Source organism: Vicugna pacos, chromosome 23 (assembly GCF_048564905.1).
Source record: "Vicugna pacos chromosome 23, VicPac4, whole genome shotgun sequence".
NCBI classification, from domain to species: domain Eukaryota; kingdom Metazoa; phylum Chordata; class Mammalia; order Artiodactyla; family Camelidae; genus Vicugna; species Vicugna pacos.
The window spans coordinates 16,699,443-16,721,328 of NC_133009.1; the positions used below are offsets into that span (position 1 = coordinate 16,699,443).

Consider the following 21,886-nt stretch of genomic DNA (forward strand, 5'->3'; position numbering starts at 1 on the left):
CTCCAAATATATCTTGTCTGATTAAAATATGAAGAGTGAGATTTTCTTCTGGATTATACAGTAACAGATAGATAGGCTTAAATCTGGAGTTGCCTGGAAGACAAGCGGAATGTTTATGCTATGCCATTACCTATAGAGAAGGTAATATGCAAATGTGAAATCTCATACAAGTAAAAAATACACTAACTGATCACACTGTAGCTTTAAGAGAGTGTTGACTGTTTCAGGTCACAAAGGTACTATTTAGAGAACAGCAAGTTGGGACCATGTGTCCAGCAGGCCACAGAGTCATGTGCTTACCTGAAGTGGGCAGTTCATACTCTCCCTGGAAGGATGAAGCCTATGGCATCAAAAGAATGTACAAGGTATGCACTCTAATAGCTTCCTTTGCAATAAAAGTGAACACTGCTGTCAGTTATTTTCAGCAGACAAAAGTAAGAGCCCAGTGGCAAACGTGTCTTTTTCACCTTAAGAAATACATCAGAGTCGTACTAATAGATACCTTAGTTCCTGCTTCCTTCCACAATTGAATTGGAAAAACAAACAAAAACCGAAAACTGCAACTCTCCTTGCCTCAAGATTTTAGAATAAAAAGTTGTAAAGCTTCTACTGCGGATGAAAAGCCCGAACGTTTTTCCTGCTCCCATAAGCACAGACTAAATAGTGACGATAAAGAATGGTAGGAAGCGGTGATAAAGCGCTCCCAGAAAGGTCTACTAATTAAGCCAAGGGATCAAACACAAACAAGGCTAGGCCCAGACGGCTTAAGTGCCCTCACCAAGTCGGGATAAGCCAACAGGACATTAACCTGGAGCCTCTGCCAAACTCTAAACAAGTCTACCTCACTAAATCCTCTCACCTCAATCTAGGAAACCTTCCAGTGTGCCCTTCAGAGTCACATGAAGCTGCCGTCAGAGCGCGGGTTCCTGGGACAAGGTGGGGGCAGTGGGTAATTAAGGTGGCTATCTGGTCTCAAGGTTGTTTTCTTTTTCCACAAAAGGACAAGACCAGCAAAGAACTGACTCAGTGTCTCCGAGAGGGGAGCTGCACTCGGACAAAACAAAATCCTGGGACGAAAAGTAGAACTCAATAGGCTTTTGCAGCAGCACTGACACAACATTATGCCTCCTCCGACCTCTTGGGCTGTTTTCTCTAAGTGAGTGAATCCTCCCAGCCCTTCTGTCAGCGTGCCTCTGTTCTTCCTCACAATCACCGCGCCTCCACCCCACAACCCCCTTCACACCCTGCACACCCCTTGCCCCAGCAAAGGTGAGGGCCGGCCGGCAGCTGCAGACTCGTTAAGTCCGCTGCGGCCAGCTCCAGTCTAGGGCGGCTGCCTGGGTGTACGTTTGACGCCGAGAAATCTAATCTCCCGCGTGTGATCTCTCAGGCTATTGTGCCCCCAGGGGATGGCAGGACAGGTGAGGGCAGCTGGAGGGACCAGTCCCGGGACGGTCGGAAAGGGCGAAGAGGGGGTGCGGGGCGAGGCAAGGAGGGACGGCGGCGATAAGGAGGAGGCGCGCCCGGGGCAGCCCTGCTCCCAGCGATCACCTTGCATTGACCTAGTTGCGAGGCGCAGGGCAGAGGCGGACAGGGCGGAGGAGGGCGGAGCGCCGGAGGTGGGCGGGGCCACGGGCGCGATTTTGTGGGTGCGCGCAGGTCATTCGCCGACGCAGTCGGGCAGGAAGCGTCCGGGAGGCGCCGGCAGCGGCGGCGGCGGCGCACGTGGTGACGTGCGAGGGGGTGCGGCGCGCGCGGGCGGCGGCGGCGGCAGTGTCTCCGGGACGCGCGTGGAGGTCGGTCGCTCGGAGCTGCTGGGCACAGTTCCTCCGCCTGCGGCTTCGGCAGGGCAGGGCCGGCGAGCGAGTCCCCGCGAACCCCCGGTGGCGCTCCCCTCCTCGCAGCCTGCGCGGACTGTGCGCTCGTCCCCTCTGCTCGGTCGTACCCCCTCCGCGGCCTCGAGGCGCTTTCCGTTGGGCCGATTCCCGCCCGCTTCCTCCTGCTCCCCGTTGAAGCTCCAGAGATGAGTTTTTCCATCTCTTCAGAGATGAACCAGGTAATACGCGCTGGTTCCACCGACGGTGGAGGAGGAAGAGGGCGCGGCGGGATTCCCAGCTGGGGGATGGCGCGGGCGGCCGGGGACGGGGTGGGAGGCGCGGGGCGGTGTCTGGGTCCCGGGGGGAGGAAGCCCCAAGTCGCCGCCGGCGCCGCGCGGGGCCCGCGCTCCCGGCGCTGCTGTGGCTGCCGGGTCGCGTTGGTGGCCGAGGGCGGATGCGGGCCGCCTCGGAGAGCCCTGGGGCCGCGGAAGCGGGGAGGGAGCATTGAGAAGTTTTTGCTGGAGGGGTTCTCGGGGGCTTGGGCCAAGACGCCGCGGGCAAGGGATGTCCTCCCGGAAGGAGGGCGCGGGAGCCTCCGTTCCTGCTGTCAGGAGGTCTGCCCGGGGTCCGGACTCTAATCGTTGAGCCCTCTCAGGACTCGGCGCGTGTGGGCGGGGAACCATCGAACCATCGGTACCCTGGGCAGAGGGTAGGGTGGCATCGCGCCCCTGATCGCCGTGGGCCGCGGGGTCCTTTGTTCCCGCTCCACGTTGCCCGCTTTTCTTGCCAAGCGCGGGGAGAAGGGGCGGGAGGAGGGAGGGAGCGACTGCCCTGACGTGTCGGCGCTGAATGACTGCGGCCCCGGCCAATCCCGGGCGGGGGTGTGCAGACGCTGGGCGCCTTGCCTCCCAGTCTTCAGAGTGGGCGCCGGCCCGGCCGCGCGGGGATGAAGGCCCGGGGCTGAGGGCTCTCCAGACGGACTCTGGGGCGCTCGCCACTTTTTTACACAAGAAATCGGCAGAGAGGTTTGCTTTTTTTCCGTCTCTCTGCTTATCTTGGAAAGGGACTCAGGTTATATGCTCTTGATGGTAGGAGGGTATCATGCAGTATCATTGACGGTTGAACGTGAACGTAAGGAAACTTGAACCGCAAACACTTCAGAAATAGATTTACTTTTTCCCCAGTACATGTTTGAGACCGCTGACGCTTCAAAACTAGTAAGTAGAAATCAGATGGCCAAAGGGTTCATATTTGTTTCCTAACGTCTGTTGTCAGTGATGGAGGATTAGAACACCCAAGCATTAAGCTGTTCTTTGAGGACTTGTGTGTGATCTTCTGTCCAGTAGTGAGTGAATCACAACTCTGTAAGCTTAGTACTACTATAAACAGGTCCACAAGTACAGCATGGACTAAACTACCAGCGACCGCATTTTCTTTTAATAATTCTAGTACTGGAGGTTGGTTTAAGGATGACGAAATACTGACGAATAGCTCTAGGCGTAATCCTGCTGAAACTTCTGTCTGAAAGATGCTGAAGGAGCAGTTGTTATTTGCATATCTGGAGAGGAGGCATACACTAACTATTTAAAATTGGATTGAGAATAGTGTAATAGTATAATGCCACCTGGCAGGGTACTTGTCAAATATCTATAATTTGGTAGCTGGAGTTAAAACTGGACTGGAGCCACTGACCTAAAAGAGATACAGAATGGTTTTTCCTTTGTATTTTCCTAAAAGATGATATCCCTTGATGATTAATAAATAGTAATTTCTCAATTTATGTTAATTTGTAGTTGTGTTTTTCTAACTTTTGGGGGGAATCCCTCAAAACAAAGCATTCCAGGTTTTGGTTTTAATTTTAAAGTAGTCTTTTTGGTTACTTACTTTGGAGTAGGGTTTGGTTTTTCTTGCTTGAAGAATAGTTAGGTGGCAATTGAATGTCTTGCAAGTAATTTTTTTTTAATGTAAAATGTTTTGCTGTTGGGGAATTGTCTTAATCATTGATATTAAGAAGGGGTACCCCTAAAAGTCATTTCATTGACTTTTCAGCAGTATGATTGTATAGTCAAATCTGCAAGAAGGTTGTGGATCCTCGTACCCTGCAGCATGAGAGGGTGTAAATGGAGGAACTGGCAAATAAGGAAGTTATTTCTGAATTTTTGTTAGAACCACTGAAAATACACGCTTAAGTTCATTTGTAAACTTCAGTTATCACCTTATAAATGATTTTCTAAACCTGTACCTAGCTCGGTATCCCTACACTTTTGGTATCAACCTGAATGCCCAACAGGTACCTCAGCCTTGTAATGTTCCCAAAGCAGATTCCTCTTTTCCTTCTTAATTTTCAGCATGCAGCAAACTAAAAATGACTCTGTCACGCTTTGGGGAATTCTAATTTTGATATTCATTTTGATAATGGCACCATATATTCACGCTAAAATATCCTTACTGCTTTAGGGTAATCAAGAGTGTATAATATCTTTCGTTAATTTCCTGGCATCCATATTTTACTCAGTCATTCAGATGGTCCCCCACATTTCTGCTAGTGTCCTGTGCCTCGTGCTAAAATCCTATTCTGCTCTCCAACATTGTTTAAACCTCAGTACTGATCTCTTTTACTGCCTCTCCTACTGTTTACCATGTGCATCTTGCAAACTACAATCCACTGAAACTGAAAGAGCTGCAGTTTCTGGAATATGTGGGCCTTCATACCTTTCTCCCTTTTGCTGGAATATTGTCACCACTTGGCTTGGTTCATCTGTCTTTCTGATTGATCTGTGGAGTGTTCAAAGCTGGGGAATGGAGTTAACTCCATTGTGTTATGAGCATCCCGTTACAAATTGTGCCTGCCATATGTTTGGAGCCATAAATGTTTGTGGGATGAAAGAATTACAGAACAATGAGGTTAAAAAGCATGAAGCGAATGACTGGGTTTGGTGAGTTTTGATACAGATGGATGGTTTCAGATATTGGGAATTTATACCTTCTGGTTTTAAACAGATTGACTTTGTATTATTATAAAGTATGTCCTTTAAAAATGGGAGTTAATTGCTATTTTGTGTGAGTTGGCTACTCTCAAAAGATTACCTTGAAGCTTAAATAATACTTGTAATTTGCCTTGAGGTTTTAAGGATGCTTTGGAAGTTTGATGATAATGTTTTATCTTGCTCTTACTCAAGGCTCGAGAAGAATCTACTCGAAGGTCATATTGTGCCTACCTTTTTTATAGCTCTCTGATAAGACTTGTTGAATTGTGTTTCAGTTCAGCTCATCTTTTGTGGGGCTGTGCTGGTAACATGGGGACTTCTGGGTTTTACTAAAGCAGTTTAATTACTCATGAGTTTTCTATTTCCCTTTTGCACTGGCCATAGTAAGTATTTTTACAAGAGTATATTGCATTTGACCTCAGTTTTAATTTTAAAAGTGGGTAGGTTGAATGTGTATTTAAAATATCAAATAAAATCTACATTTTATACTTCTATAAAACCGTGGGATGTTGCGGCTTTTGATTTGGCTTTTCAAAAGATAAAAAAAAATTCTCCACATTTTTATTCCACCAGTTATTGAACTTGAGTTTCACGGGCCAGACATCTCCGAACGTTCGGAATGGTTTAAAACTCTCACTTTGCCCATGCTAACTTTAGTGAGAGTGAATGTGAACTTTGAAAGACATGGTTTTGCAGGCAGAAGTTGATGTGATCTCCTCCAGCTTGGGGGTGGATGAGAGTAGGGACATACGGTATATGAGGACAGTAATTAATAAAGTAAGTTAACTGAATTAACTTCAATGTCAAGTGGGCTTGGGCTCGCTTTTAAAATCAAGTGAGACTGTACTGATCGGGAGACATTAACCTCTTTAGAGGAGGTTTATACTAAGACCTTGCTGTACTAGAAAATCATCCGATACTTATGTAGTAGAACTCACTCTGTTGTAAAACTAATAATATTGTACAAATTTGTATGCCTTTAAGAGTTGCTCCAAAGATTCTCCAGTATTTTCTTTCAAAGAACTAAAGTGATTTTAACCATCAGCGGGGGGTGGGGGGTGGCTGTTACCTTTTTCCCCAAATAAAGTTAAGATAGAACTTTCATTTTATCAATACAAGCATGCTTCAGTGATACTGTGATTTTGGTTCCAGGCCACTGCAATAAAGCAAGTCACATGAATTTTCTCAGTACATATAGAAGTTAATGTTTACACTATACTGTAGTCTACTAGGTATCCAAAACATTACATCTCTAAAAACAACATACATACATAACTGAATCACTTTGCTGTGTACCTGAAACCAATATTACAAACTAATTCTACTTCAGTTAAAAATAAGAATCAAAAAAAAATACATACCTTAATTTTAAAGTATTTTGTTGCTAAAAAATGCTGACCATCATCTGACAACACAGGGTTGCCACAAACCTTCAATTTGTTAAAAACAAACAAACAAGAACATGCAGTATCTGCGAAGCACAATAAAACATGGTCTGCCTGTATAAACAGATGCATTATTCTTGGTTAGATTAAGACTAGTTTACAAATAAATGCTGAATAAAACTGGTGAAAGTTTAATCTCCGTATGTTTTTGGTTTTCCAAAGGGCATGTTTTAATCACATCCAACAGTATTTCCATAAAGGGTTCTCCTCCTTTCACCCTTGCATAGATTTTCCTAACTTGAGCTAGATCTTGGCTGAAGATGTTTGCAGGTTTTAGGATAGTGTGTTCTCTCTGTACATAGAATTGTGTTACTTGGAAAACATTTGTTTTGTTAGAACTGGTATATTAAGAAAAGCTGAATTAACTAATCTAGATGTAAGGGTAGAACAGAAGAAATCAGAGTTATATAATGGTATGATATAGTTTCATTGCAGGAGTAAGCATTGACAACAATCCCAACCTGAGTCAGAATACTCAGGTTTCCTTGAAATAAAACCTAAGCTATGGAGAAACCAATAAAGGCATGGGATACCGCTGTCTTACAGATTGTGCGTGTGTTAAACTTAATACAATAGTTTGTTAAAATAGAACTGGACTGGCTTTCAGTGGGTCCTGGGTTAAGGGATTATTCATGTTAACATAAGCGTTAGATTTAAAATTGTGAGTTTAATTTATGTATAAGGAAAATCCAGGTAATTTTAAGATGTCCATTTTAAAAAGAATGCACATCTTTCAAATTATTACTTAGTTCTGGTTTGCTAAATTAGTGGTGCAATACTAGTTCAGGTGATTAAAAAACAAGAACCATCTGACTTTGACACTTAGAGTTGATGACATGTGAAAATGAGGGAGGAAAGAGTAGTTTGGAGGATTAAATGTGATTACCTTGAAGACTGGATTTGAACCAAAGTGGTAGTAACTCTATATGAGAAAAATGATCATACAAAGCACAGGCATTAGTATTTTCCTTTTTTTTTTTTTTAGTTCATTTCAACAAATTACTCATCTTTATATTCAGGTTTCTAGGCTAGTTGTTTTGATAGATGGGAAGGATACAGAGATAAAAAAGACAGAGGCTCTGCCTTCAAGGGACCTTGAATCAAGGAAGCTAAGCAGGTACACAGCCCAGAACAGACCAGCTGGAAGATCACACACACACACTTTCAGAGAGGGTTCAGTGTGTGGAGGGCAGGAAGAAGCTACTTCTCAGTTGAGGGGATTTGGCAGGGGCTCTATGGAGGTAAGATCTCATCTGGCAGAGGCTGGGTTAAGGGTATTCCAAGGAAAGAAAACAACTTGAACACAGGCACAGAAGCTGGGAAGTGCAGAGTACATTTTGGGAAACAATATTTCTGGTTTGCTGTAACATTGTATACGTGTCTGGGAATAATGCCCAAAGGTGGTTTGCTGGCTGGTAAAACAGACAGATCACATGTTTGTATACTATTCGGAATCTAATAGTAAAGCATATTAGAGTTAACCAGTATTTATATTTGTTCTCTAATTCTGTGCTTGAATATCTCATTTAATTAAAAGTTACTAGCTCCTGCTTTCCCGGGAAGGATTTTTTTTTTAATCATCTGAGTAGTTGCAGGTTGAATAAAAATGTTTATGTCTAATTGCTTTCGTGTTATTTTCTGTATTGTGCCATTGACTTCCGTGTTTTCAAGATCAGGACTTGGCATATCTGATCTACCTAGATTAGTGACAGTCTTTGATTATTCTGAATGTCTAAAATTTGTCATTGTTACAGATTATGATGCATGATTATCACAGAAGAAATTCGTGTCTATAGCTTTAAAGGACTTGATTACATCATTTTCAAGCCTGATAGTTTTGGAATCACCATTAGAGCTTAAGACACCTCTGCCTTCACTTCAACCACCTGTCTTCACACCTTGACAGAGTTCTGAGTTTCCCTTGTCCTTGGATTATTTAAAACGTCCTAGATATACTTTACTCACCAGGATAGTAGGTAAGTGAATATTCCGTGCCCAGTGCACACATTTTTTCTTGAAGACTGCCAAGTACATTAACATCCTTTCATAATTTCTCTAAGAGGCAGAGAAGTCAATAATCATTTGCAGAAATTTTTTTTCGTATTTTTTTCCTTCCTATAAACTTTTGAATTTAAATAAGTCAGCTACTTCAAACTGAAATCTAATGTTACCGCTTTTTAATGATGCATTTTGTGTAGCCATTGGTCATTTGTTGGCAGGAAAAGGTGAAGTGGAAAAGTTTTTAAAGAACATACATTTCCATCAAGTATTTTTATGAGACAAGTGGTTTAGAATATATGAAACTTGCAAAGAGAAGAGAATTTTAAGTTAGTCTTAAATGTCAGTTTGTGTCATTTGTGAGTAAAGGAATGATCACAGCCCAAATCCAAGGAATCTATGTGTGATGACCACCTCACGTCCTTCCGGACTTGGAGGTTGCTCGTTGTATGGGTTTGGGCAGGGCTGGGTTTATGTTTGTTTTCCCTTTACAATGAATGTGCTGATAGGAATGGAAACCTGACCAAAATTTCTAGGATCCATAATTACTATTTATAAATCCTTAAAAAGACTTATGACCAAAGTATAGGGGGACAAAGGCCTGGACGTTCAGCATTGGTATTTTAGCAATGTTTTTGTGTGATAAAATTTTTACGTGTTGTTGATAGGATGGAATTTGAAAATTAAAGATACTGTGTTACTCTTTAAAATATTTTTAAAAACTCACCATTCATAAATTAAAAAAAAATTTCTTTCTGCCCTTAGCCAAATTTATAAGGAAAAATGATTCCCAATGGATACTTAATGTTTGAAGATGAAAACTTCATTGAGTCTTCAGTTGCCAAATTAAATGCTCTGAGAAAAAGTGGCCAGTTCTGTGATGTTCGACTTCAGGTATTTAAAACTTAATTGGAAACTTACAGAATTGATCTTTTGTTATTAAAAACCTTAAGTCCTTGGATTTGCTCTTAATGAAACAAGTTTTAAAAAGAATGATTTACCTAGAAATGTAAAATAAAGGATATGATGTGGTAATTAGCTAGAGAAATACATAGTTCACAATGTTCCTAATTTGAATTCCTTGTATTCCAGGTCTGTGGCCATGAGATGTTGGCACACAGAGCAGTCCTGGCCTGCTGCAGTCCTTATTTATTTGAAATCTTTAATAGTGACAGTGATCCTCATCGAGTTTCTCATGTTAAGTTTGATGATCTCAATCCAGAAGCTGTTGAAGTCTTGCTGAATTATGCCTACACTGCTCAGTAAGTTCTTTGAAGTACATCATATAATGGGAATGGCATCGGGAAATTCCACGTCTCTCAATTTATTCCAATTAAGTCTGTGTTTAAGGCCTTGGTATGATAAATGATAAAGAACCTTTTTTTCCAATAGGTTGAAAGCCGATAAGGAATTAGTCAAAGATGTTTATTCTGCGGCCAAAAAACTCAAGATGGACCGAGTAAAGCAGGTAGAGTACCAGACGCAATGCACTGGGAGCACTGTTATATTTTATATGATTAGTTTGTCATAAGACATCTGTTAGTCTCAGGAACTTGCAGATGTCCCTTTTTTCCCGTAGAGAATTGAATATGTATGTAATTTTAACTGTTGAGCTATAGCAACACAGCAAGATCACACTTCCTCTCAGATAACTTGAGCTAAAATCTTGCTCTTCCAATAGTCTTCTCTGGCAGGTGTCTATGTCAGTCTCTAAGAGCATGAATTAAAATAGTCTTGTTTTCCTTGGTTAATCATGTAACATATCCTCAGTTCTCTGTTTTCTTACATTTCCTGGTTCCTCTTTAAAAGTATTCCTACTAGAATTGAATGCCATTGAAAAGTACTTAATAATTCATAGGAAGAAAAGCATTTAATCCTCCAATATGGGAGTGAGTAAACTGCAAGCCTCAAGCCAGCTGCCTGTTTTTATAGTTTTATTGCAACACAGCTTTCATATGGGCTGTGGCTGCTTTCCACCTGCAGTGACAGAGTTGAGTAGTTGTGAGAAAGTATGGCCCAAAAGCCTAAAATACTTAACATCTGGCACTTTAAGGAAAAGTTTCTCAGCCCCTCTTCTAATGTCACTCCTCTGGCTACAGCACGTATCTCAGGCTAGCATTCCAGGCTCTCACATAGTTGCTAATCTTCCAAAATTACCTCCTGATTTTGTTATCTTTTATTCTAGCCAAACTTAAGTATTGCAGCATCTTCCCTAGTTCCTGTCTGCATTCAACATCATCTCTCCTGCAGAGTCCAGTTCAGATTTTGCCTTTATGAAGCCTTATCTAATCATTCTAGTTGGAAATACTTGTCTGGACATTTCATGTGCCATCATACCAATTTAGTTTGTTGCATTTTTACTTAAGCAACTTAAACACATTTGTGTGTCATACTTTGATGTTTATTGTTTATATACTTGTATTCTTCTCACTGTTAAACTCGTTCTAATAAGTCAGTGATTTTTTATTTATCATTCATTTCTTTATTTCTTCACATAGTACTTACGCATTAAGTATTAAATATTTGTTAAATAAAATATATGTAAATGTTGGCACTCGTGTATTTCTTTTCCAAGGTTTGTGGTGATTATTTACTATCTAGAATGGATGTCACCAGCTGCATCTCTTACCGAAACTTTGCAAGTTGTATGGGAGACTCCCGTTTGCTGAATAAGGTTGATGCTTATATTCAGGAGCATTTGTTACAAATTTCAGAAGAGGAAGAATTTCTTAAACTTCCACGGCTAAAGGTAAACTCTAGAAAGATTAAAGATTTAAGGGTTAAATCTATGAAGAGATACACACTGCTTAGTTCCAGGCACATAATCTTTGTCCGTGTTTCAAGCAAGTGAGTGATGGCTACGGAAAAGATAAAACATTGCAATGATATTGTTACTGTTATCAGTTGTAGTGGTTTTCTGCCTCCATTTATTTTCTTCTTCTTCTTCCTTTCTTTTTGGCTGCTGGTTTCCTTACAAATTAGAGTAAGTGTATGGAGTACAATTAGGCATCTATGACAGCTTTATAATGAAATTGAGAATTAGAGGCTTAACACCGATCCATGTGTCTTTGTTTTTCCCCAACTCCAGTTGGAGGTAATGCTCGAAGATAATGTTTGCTTGCCCAGCAATGGCAAATTGTATACAAAGGTAATCAACTGGGTGCAGCGTAGCATCTGGGAGAATGGAGACAGTCTGGAAGAGCTGATGGAAGAGGTTAGTTTTAAAGTAAATGGGATTCAACAGTTTTAAGGATTATTTTTGCTATAACATGAAGGATTCCCTTTCACTTTTATTTTATAACCATGACCCTAAAGAATTTAAATTTTGCTATAGGTACCCCTAAGCTGAGAAACAGGGGGGGTGTCCAGGTGAGCTGAATGAACTGTTCAGTTTGGTCTTCTGCTTTTCTTTTTTTTTTTTTTTTTAATTTCTTTGCTTATTATGTGCTGTTAACTTTCTTTAAAGTAGCATGTAATTTGCTTTAGAAATGGGAGGTGGTACTGAAATTTTCTGTAGATTCTTAATTTTTCTTCACAGGTTTTTGCTTTAAATTTGACAAGTAGGTAAAAGCTTCTAATGGTTGTTCCTCCCCATTGATTTATCTCCCCATAGGTTTATTAACAAAACTAGGATACCCACGACTGAAGACACAAGAAGAAACCTCAAGTGTATTGACACGTAAAGAAGCAGCAGTCCTGCCCCAGTTCTCCTAAGAAAAACCCGCTGTGGGCAGAGAACGATGATGATTTAATGGTGTTTACTCCTTTACAGGATTCTTATCTTTAAAGCTTTGTGTTTTTCAATGGTGTTGTTCATACATGCAGCCACTCACTTAACTTGGGCTACCTTTTCAAAAATACGCAAGAGACAAATTGACGGAGAAATGGTGGGAATCAAACGTATGCAGATGGAGCAGTGGAGTTTATCCCTCCACTTAAGCCTTTCAGATCCACTAAAGGCTCACCAAACCTGTTAGTCCTTTAAAATCACGGTTATCCTTATGCTCTAAAAGGCTAACAGATGACCTTTAAATTCTGTATGGTTTCCACTTGAAAATCAGATGCATTAGCCATGTGTTTGCATCTGTTAAGGGAAGTATCTCTATAGCTTGTTTGAATTTTTGTTTTTGTTTTTTTATCTGTTTTTCTTGACATTGCCTACAAGACAGAAATATGTTTATGTGCATCAGACCACTTACCTTCAAGGTGTAAACCACATTCGGTATTTTCTTGTAAATCTGTATATTCTTTAAGAGCCTACATATCGCACTCTAGTGCCTTTTCTTCTTAATGCTATATCATAGAAGCTATGAAAAAATGAAGATTTCTTTCAAGCCAACCAAGCCAAGGACTCTTCAGCCAGTATTCGAAGATTCTGTAAATTATTTTTGTTTTTTTAAATTTTTACCACCATGATTTTCTTTACTTCGGGATCCTGCCAGAGTAAGATGTCAAGAAGCGCAAGAAGCACACTGGAGGTTACCTTGAGGCGTTTTTGTGATCTGCATACTAGTGGAGAGGCCTTGGAGACAGTAGCCACATGGGTGTTCTGTTGCTGTTTTGCAGGTTCAAACCTTGTACTACTCAGCTGATCACAAGCTGCTTGATGGGAACCTACTAGATGGACAGGCTGAGGTGTTTGGCAGTGATGATGACCACATTCAGTTTGTGCAGGTACACATTGCACATCTGAGGTAACCTCAGGTTAAAATTTGATTAGAGCATTTTATAGTATACTGAGATTTTCCTTTAATAAAGGAAAGTGGAAGAACTTCATTGGTATAACTGAACAGAAACATTTGTGGGAGGAAACAGGCATATTTTAACATTGCTACCATTTTTGCCACATAAAAAGAAATTTAACACAAATTAGGAAACCCCATTTAGATTTTTTCCTCAATAAAATAGGATTTACAAGTCATAAGGACGTCCGTAAGATGAAGCAACATAGAAATTATTTGTTATTTTGGTTAGGTTACAAAATATAATTTAAACAAGAATGGCTGTTAGACCCAGCTTTTTTAAAAAGTCTCAGGTATAACCCTTTTTAGTTCATGGATAAATAACATAGAGAAAAGTGTACAAATCAGAAGTGTCATGTAGTGAACCCACCGTTTTAAACACTCCCTGGGTTAAGAGGAGATTTCTAGCATCCTGAAGCCTTCCTTCTTGCCTCTTCTCAGTCGCTGCCCCACACTACCCCAGAGGAAACATTATCTGGACTTCCGAAGCATTACATTAGTTTGTCTATGTTTGAAATTTATGAATATGGTCATATAGTAGGTATTCTGTCTGGCCTTTAGCTCAGCACTGCATTTGTGAGGGGTAAACCACAAAGTAGACAGAGTTGACCCAACATAGCCGGTATTTTCCTTTATTAGAAGGGAAATGATAGAATCAGAAATAACTTGTTTGGTATTCTGTGTCAGCAGTGGCTGAATATTTTTATTTTCACAAGAAGTTTTTGGGTCTGACTTAGTTGAGAATTTTGTTCATGTTTTGCATTTTGAACATTGGGGATACTTTCCCTCATTGCTAAACATCTTAAGTTGACGGTTTTTTAAAGTACTCTTTGAGCAAGGGGAGGTTGAGTGCCTGGTAAGTGGCCGGCCATGATGTTAGATATGAGGGACCAAAGTGTGTAAGGGACGGTTTCAGCTTTCAGGACCATACAGGGGTAGGTAAAACAAAACAGACATAAGAATTATTTGTATAAGACATTAAGGGGAAGGCATAGTTGAGCCAAAAGGAGAAATACTAGGGAAATTTCATGAAGGAGGTGATGTTTGAGCAGTCTAAAAATTTAGAAGAGTTTGCATAGCGGACAGAAGTGTGTCAGGTAGCAAAGGATACCTGTGCAAGGATGATACTCTTGGAATTGCAGGTCACAAGACTGGGAAAGTAGGTATATATCATATGATTGGGGCTTATACTTTATATATTTTTATAGACTAATACTTTACATGGGGGACTTTCAGAGAATTTTAGGAAAGGGAGTAGAGTGATCTGAACAGATATATTTCACAACTTTAATAATAGTGAAAAACTGAGCGGTAGTCCAGCAATAGGGAGCTTGGTTGAATTATGGTATTTCCATACAGCAGAGATCTGTATGCCCATTAATCATACTTTAGACAGATGGTTAACTATCAGGTGGCAGTCTGGATTGTGGGATTCCAGCTGATTGGTGGTGGGGTTTTTTGTTTTGTTTTTGTTTTTACTTTACGAAGTGATTGCAACATCCCTTCTATTTTTATGGCCAAGTACAAAGGGTAGATTAAAGTTTGTGAGACCAATTTGTAGACTGTTACAGGCAGTAGTTCAGGTGAAAAAATGCTTCTGGCTTAACCTAAGGACAAGAAGGAGAAAGGATGGACTCTAGATGTTTATAGTTACAAAGGTCATCCATGATTGGGTGAGGAAAGTGAAGGAAAAGGAAGAATTCAAGGGTGATTTGGATTCTGACATACGACTCGTTCAAAGGTAATGCCTTGAATAGAGATCATGAAATTAAAAGGATGAAGAGACACATTAGGCTTCAGGGAGAGGAAGAGAGATTGAGAAGAAGCCATCAGAATCAAATTGTGTTGTATGAGCTAGCTAACAGTGTGGAGAAACTCTGAAGGAGGACTGAATTGTTGACCTTGTCAAATCATTCTCGAGGAGGTCATGTAAAAGGTTAGGGATATCTCCTCTACGCTGGTTTTTAGGAAGCCGTTTTGTAACCTTTGGTGGGTATAGTTTCCAAAGAATATTATTAAGGTTAAGGAACCCTTAGCTTGAAAAGTGATGGTGGCCGAAAATGAAAGAGCCACCAGGGACCTCCCCCGGAGTGTCAGAGGCAAAGAAAGTGTGGGCCTGTGGGTGAGCTGAGTGGGATAAGTCAATATGGGAAAGTTTGAAGATAAAGGAGAGTGAAGAATTAGGTTTGAAATGTCCTGGAAGGAATATAAAGGAGGTGACCAGCTTTTCCATATACGGCTTGTTAGTTACATAACACTGAGTGGTCTTCCTTGCCACTGTGCTTTTCTCTTTCACATTAATATTCTCTCAATTACATAGTCTGTGCATTAGAACAGTTTTCTTAATTCAGTAGAAGCTCTTAATGTAAGCATCTGAACTTGTGTTGCTTTGAATCCCTTCTTCCCACAGGTTGGGATAGGGTTTTACGTACCTGTAATTCCTAGTAGCAGAGGACACAGACTGTCAGCATAAAAGAGTGGCTGTAGAATTCCTAGTCTCTATATTACTTGTATTGCCTTAGGCAATGCGTATCTTCTCTGATTTTCAATGTTTTTATCTATAAAGTGGATAGGTAATATTGCCCTTACTGGGTTAAAAGAGATGATGTGAATAAAGTGCCTACTAATACCTAGGCACATAATAAATGTCTAAATGGAATTTAGTGATAACCATTAGCATGGTACATTCTCTGCCTTTTTCAGAATAGCCTGCATATTTTGTAACCACACTTGCTGAATTGCCCACACCATACTTGATGGTTTTTTCACAACTTCAAGTAGCTACCAAATCTTTTTCTCTGTTGTTACATGGACTTTTTCTTCCACTAGAAAATAGCAATTTCCACTAGAGATCCTACCTACCCATGTGGCTCAGGCCCCAGGGACCAAAGTAAGTAGGTGAGCAGACTTGGCTAGGTACTGAGGGTGGTACCTGTTCAGTCAGCAGTTCCTATCAGGGTTAGTCTCGACTCTTCTAATTCCCCGTGATCATATCTTTGGGCATGTCGAGGGCTAAAGCAATTAGAAGAAACCCATCAAAGGGAACTCATACATGAGGACACGATGTAATTGTACAATCATTTGAAAATTTGCAACTTTGCCCATTTCTCCTTCTTTTAGTGTTCCTGTGTATTCTTTTATGAATGTTTGGTTCTTTTAGTATTATTGCTGCATTCACTTCTGATTACCATTTTTTACTTTTGTGTTTCAATGTTTTATTTGTCTAGAAAACCACTCTATAATACCTTTAAGGTAATCCTAAAGAAATATACTTTTAAATATTTCTTGTAATTGCCACTTTTTTCCTATAAAATAACTTTCAGAGAGACTGGATGGATATATGTCTGCTCAATTTTTGCTGGCATTGTACGAAGGATACCAGTATATATGATTTAGTTAAGTTTGGCATTTTTTTGGAGATAGTGGGTTAAATGTATTCTTTCAGTTAATTCATGCCATTTTAGATTTATAACATATTTTGGAAGACTCTATACTTAATATAAAGACTGTGTGAGCTTATGTGGATGATGAGAGGAGGTTCCTCTTTTTCCTCCCTTGAGTATTCTGATACTTGATCCACAACATGTTTTTTTAATTGGTGAATTTGAGCTTTTTCTTGACCAGGCTAGGTGTAGTTGTTTCCTTATTAAGTGGAGATGGAAGAATACCAGTGATGTCTGTCAGTCGGAAGGTGGTGGTTTGTGTTAACTAGGTGTGCTGTAAACGTCACGCATAGGTGAAGGGTACTGAGTGTTTTTTCAGTGTTGTGGAATAGCTCAGGAGCAAAGGTACACCAGGTGTGGTCTTTGGCTAGGTTTCTGTAGCTGCCTTTTGATTTTGCAGAAAAAGCCACCACGTGAGAATGGCCATAAGCAGATAAGTAGCAGTTCCATTGGATGTCTCTCTTCTCCAAATGCCACAGTGCAAAGCCCTAAGCATGAGTGGAAAATCATTGCTTCGGAAAAGACTTCAAGTAAGTGTAATTCACCTGTCAGATTATTTTCAATTTATTTCTTTTTTAAGAAGGAGTTTTAAGTGGAACCATATAATACTTTTAAGTTGAGGAAAAGGCTCAGAAGCAACTAAATTTGGAAAACAGTAGCAGGTCGTCCTTGTCTGGAATCCGGAGTCCAATTCAGGATCACACAGCAACCAGAAGTAATAAGAATTGCATATTTAAACATAGAACTCTTGTGCTTACAGATAACACTTACTTGTGCCTGGCTGTGCTGGATGGTATATTCTGTGTCATTTTCCTTCATGGGCGAAATAGCCCACAGAGCTCACCAACAAGCACTCCAAAACTCATTAAAAGTTTAAGCTTTGAGATGCAACCAGATGAGCTAATAGAAAAGCCCATGTCTCCGATGCAGTATGCACGATCTGGCCTGGGGACAGCAGAGATGAATGGCAAACTCATAGCTGCAGGTAAGAGTACAAGGACGAATGACTTATCTGTCATTGACCTGATGAGCCTCTAAGTGGACATGTATGCTTGCTTGTGACGTGCACACTTTGGAAGACCGAGTTTGATAGGCCTTCTTCCATGGCATTCCACTTTACCTCATTCAAAGAAGACAGAAATAAAAAGTCAGTACTGTTACATTGCCTAGTCTTCAAGTTAATGTCTGTCTCTGACTTCTTTAATTAAAAAGTATAAAGTGGGTAAATTGTTCTTTCCTAATTTTCAAGCCAAGACAAGTGTAATTTGCTTACACTGGTAATGTTGTCATTCAGCTATTACAAGCTCTTACTTAAAACATCAACTAACCGGGCCTTGTTATTTGTAGATAAAAAATTCTTTTTCTCATTTGTGCAGATTACTTAAACTATTCTGGACCAGAAACCCTGGTCCAGTTAAATATTTCAAACATAACTCTATGTGGTTTTTACCAGGTGGCTATAACAGAGAAGAGTGTCTTCGAACAGTTGAATGCTATGACCCACATACAGATCACTGGTCATTTCTTGCTCCCATGAGAACACCAAGAGCCCGATTTCAAATGGCCGTACTCATGGTAAGCGCATTATGCTGCAGGAAGCAGCAGCGCACACTTGGCTTTTTCTGATAACTTCAGGATGGCAGAAATGCTGATCTCTCACTTTTGGCGTAGGGCCAGCTCTATGTGGTGGGTGGGTCGAATGGCCACTCAGATGACCTGAGTTGTGGAGAGATGTATGATCCAAACATAGATGACTGGACTCCTGTTCCTGAATTGAGAACTAACCGTTGTAATGCAGGTAATAATACTTTTCTGCTGAGATAATCAGCATTCACATATGATAATTAAGTTATCAGTTTATAACTTTATTTTATACTCACATAGGAGTATGTGCTCTGAATGGGAAATTATACATCGTTGGTGGCTCAGATCCATATGGTCAAAAAGGACTGAAAAATTGTGATGTATTTGATCCTGTAACAAAGTCATGGACAAGCTGTGCTCCTCTTAACATTCGTAAGTTTTCTTTTCTTTCTTTTTTTTTTTAAGACCTTTGAATCACTGGAATGTGTAGTGCACACTTAAAGTTACGGGAGATACAGTAATACTTTTGATTTGACTTGATTCTATAGGTAGACATCAGTCTGCAGTCTGTGAGCTGGGTGGTTATTTATACATAATTGGAGGCGCAGAGTCTTGGAATTGTCTGAACACAGTAGAACGTTACAATCCTGAAAATAACACCTGGACTTTAATTGCACCCATGAACGTGGCCAGGCGAGGAGCTGGAGTAGCTGTCCTTGGGGGTGAGTGTTGAGATTTGCAGAGTTGGGGAGCAGGCTGTGGCAAGAGTTTATTCCAGAGAATTCCAAGAGCATGTTCATGGTAACTGCACTTGTATAATTAAGAATTCAGAAGCAGCCGTCTTTCTCGACGCTGGGAGGATTAGCGATTTGTCTTCTAGAACTGTCTTTTCTAATCAGGCTTAGTACTTGATATATAACATAAATATATTCACCAATCTCTAGATGGGTTCACAGAATGAAGTTCTAAGTCATTTTCTTCCATAAATCATATTCACAGTGTATCATCTTGGAGTTGGAGTTTGTTTCTTTACAGCAAGAATTTTAAGAACTTGCTTTGTAAAACAGAAGAAGTGGAAATCATCTAAACAGCTAGTCTTTTCTCATTGTTGGTCTACTCCATGCCTAATTGGAAGCAAAAGTCTGACTATGTTAACAAGTCTTCCCAAATCATTAAATTTAGTTTTATACAGACACAGCTTTCTTTTTAACGTCTGTTTTTTTATTTATATAATTACAATAACGATTTTAGTTAGACTTGTTTTTGGAGCAAAGCAGAATCTTAGTAAGCTTGTGGCTCAGCTGGTCAAAGCCTACATGTGTAGACATGCCAGCAAGCAGCCTACTGGCCTGCAGCCCTCGGCCTGCTGTGAGCCGTATCAGTTCTCTTACAAGTACGTAGATGCAGGCAGACTAAGTGGCATAATGAATTTGAGAATTCATAAGAAGAGTTTTTTCCTAAGCTACAGAGTATTTAATGCTAGCATTTTAGCTATTTGAAAATAATTTAATTATTAACTGCCCTGCATATACATATCTAAAAATAGTCACAGCTCAGTCTATTTCCAAGAGGAAATTTCTGTACCAAAATCATTTTTTATAGTTGGAAAGCTCTAGAAAATGTTCACTTACCTGAAACCTGCTTTCCTATAACTTCTTTTGAATCTTAATCCTTATGCCCTGGATTAATACAAAACTTCCAGTGCACAGAGCTGTTCTGGCTCACTGTTTACTAGCTGTGCCTGTAGGTGAGCTGTCCAGCTGCTTTGTTCCTCATTTCCTCATCTGGGAAATGGCAGTAATAGCAACCACCACATTAGAACTGTTGTGAGAATGACACTTGAGTTAGACGGTATCCCCCTTCCTTTAAATTGCCTGATTTACATGTTCGAATGGGTTTTTATCAATTTTATTCCATCTGTATCCTCAGCTTCTAGAGAGTGCTTGCCACACCGATAGGCATTTAACAAGTACTTTTTGACAAAATGAACAGGCTTTTCTACTAAGAACCACTAATTTTTGGCAAAAGACAAATTTAGAGGCTTTTCTTCTATAGCCTCTAGATTTACCTTCTCTTTTCTCTTTTAGGAAAGCTGTTTGTAGGTGGCGGCTTTGATGGCTCTCATGCCATCAGCTGCGTGGAGATGTACGATCCAACCAGAAACGAGTGGAAAATGATGGGAAACATGACTTCGCCGAGGAGCAATGCTGGCATCACAACCGTAGGGAACACCATTTACGCAGTGGGAGGATTTGATGGCAATGAGTTTCTGAATACGGTGGAAGTCTACAACCTTGAGACAAATGAGTGGAGCCCCTACACAAAGATGTTCCAGTTTTAACAAATTTAAGACCCTTTCAAACTAACAGGCTTAGTGATGTAATTGTGTTTAGTAGAAGTACACTTGTGAATAAGGAGGGTGGGTGGGTATAGATGTTGCTGACGGCAACACAGAGCTTTTGCATATTGCATATTATTAAACATGCTGTATATACTTTTTGTGTTTATTGGGAAAGGAATGCAAAGATGAAGGTCTGTTTTTGTGTATTTTTAGGACTACTTTGGTTATTTTAATTTTTGGAAGTTGATATTGTAAAAGAATAAACCAAGAATTGATTGGGCATGTCATTTCAACGAGTCCCCTCTCCTCCACATTTGTTTTGCCAATTTGCACATTAAATGACTCTTCCCTCAAGTGTGTACTGTGGGGCAAGAAGGGTAGGGTTTTAAGATACAGGCAGTTGGATTTTTTAAGGGCCCTTTTTCAATAACTGGAACACTCTATGACAAGAGACTTATTTAACTAGATGATAACAATAACTATTTTTGTTTTTATTAAAGGAAAGCTTACATGCCTACCAAGGTTTAATCTTTTATGACTGCCTTTTTATAACTTTTTATATTCTCAGCAGAGTGCTATACTTGTTCAAGTAAAATGTGGCAGATTCAAATCACTGAAGCAGAGTGGCAAGATGCAGAGTGAGGTGTTCTATATGCCCAGAATGCAAACTTCAAAGCTTTTGCCTCAGCTACAGTGTTTTTTTGTTTTGAGAATGCTATACCAATGTTTATTTGAATGGAGTTGCTGAACAGTAACATAGCTATGATTTTTATTTGATATACTAATTTTAAATATTTTGACTTCTTGGGGATATATTTTATATAGCAAGATGCTCAATATTATATATACAATAGTAAAGAACAGCGAAGTATTTTATCTTCTGAATAATTCTTACTTTTATTTATCATTAACAAAACAATCTTACAAATGGCAGGCCTTGATTGTGAAAAGAATTAAACTGTATTGGGTTTATGAATGCAGCCTTTATCAGAACTATGTTTTTGTTCAGTTTTTCTATTCATATGGATAAATATTGGTTGGGGTGGTGACTCGGTACCTAATGTGTAGTGCTGCACACAGAACTTACGGTGCCAGAATCAGAACATCCTAATGCTTGCTGCTGATGCAAACATATTAAAGGTACGTTGCAGGAGATCCTTGCACCAGGCGATTAATATCCAAATGTTGTTTGTGTACTCACTCACTCATTACTAAAAGTTTTGAGGGCAAACAAACTTTTTTTCAGTAACAACAGGTTTAAGGTATTTGTGGGAAGATAGTTACCTGGCATCTTACATCTGAAGTAAGGACTGATGTTAAGTTTGTTTTTCTTTTTTTTTAATCTCAGAGAAGACAGAGAGGCACACAGAATCTAATGAGTCAACTAGGACAATGGCTAGCCAGCGGCTAGCCTGGGTTAGGAAGAAAACTAGGTATTTTCTCCAAATACTGCACTGGTATTTTGATACCTTATTTTCACTGATTTGTTCCACTGAGAACCAGCAAGAAAGGAAATCAGTTTGCCTGGC

At 40.1% G+C, this 21,886-nt stretch overlaps 1 protein-coding gene across 1 annotated transcript; it reads left to right on the forward strand.

Annotated features, from left to right (window-relative positions):
- Positions 1-1,683: 1,683 nt before the first annotated feature.
- IVNS1ABP (influenza virus NS1A binding protein) lies at positions 1,684-20,644 on the forward strand. Its single transcript, XM_031690044.2, has 15 exons — positions 1,684-2,056; positions 8,004-8,225; positions 9,013-9,141; positions 9,340-9,509; positions 9,640-9,715; positions 10,823-10,996; positions 11,336-11,461; positions 12,814-12,921; positions 16,833-16,962; positions 17,193-17,417; positions 17,886-18,007; positions 18,104-18,230; positions 18,317-18,448; positions 18,565-18,738; positions 20,104-20,644. The coding sequence occupies exons 3-15, from the start codon at positions 9,031-9,033 to the stop codon at positions 20,355-20,357; spliced, it is 1,929 nt and encodes a 642-aa protein (XP_031545904.1). The 5' UTR covers positions 1,684-2,056; positions 8,004-8,225; positions 9,013-9,030; the 3' UTR covers positions 20,358-20,644.
- The last annotated feature ends 1,242 nt before the right edge of the window (positions 20,645-21,886 follow it).

Coding starts and splice junctions, on each gene's coding strand:
- IVNS1ABP (XM_031690044.2), top strand. CDS start 9,031: ATGATTCCCAATGGATACTTAATGTTTGAAGATGAAAACTTCATTGAG. Junction 12,922..16,832: donor ACCACATTCAGTTTGTGCAG/GTACACATTGCA, acceptor TTGATTTTGCAG/AAAAAGCCACCACGTGAGAA. Junction 17,418..17,885: donor TGGCAAACTCATAGCTGCAG/GTAAGAGTACAA, acceptor GGTTTTTACCAG/GTGGCTATAACAGAGAAGAG.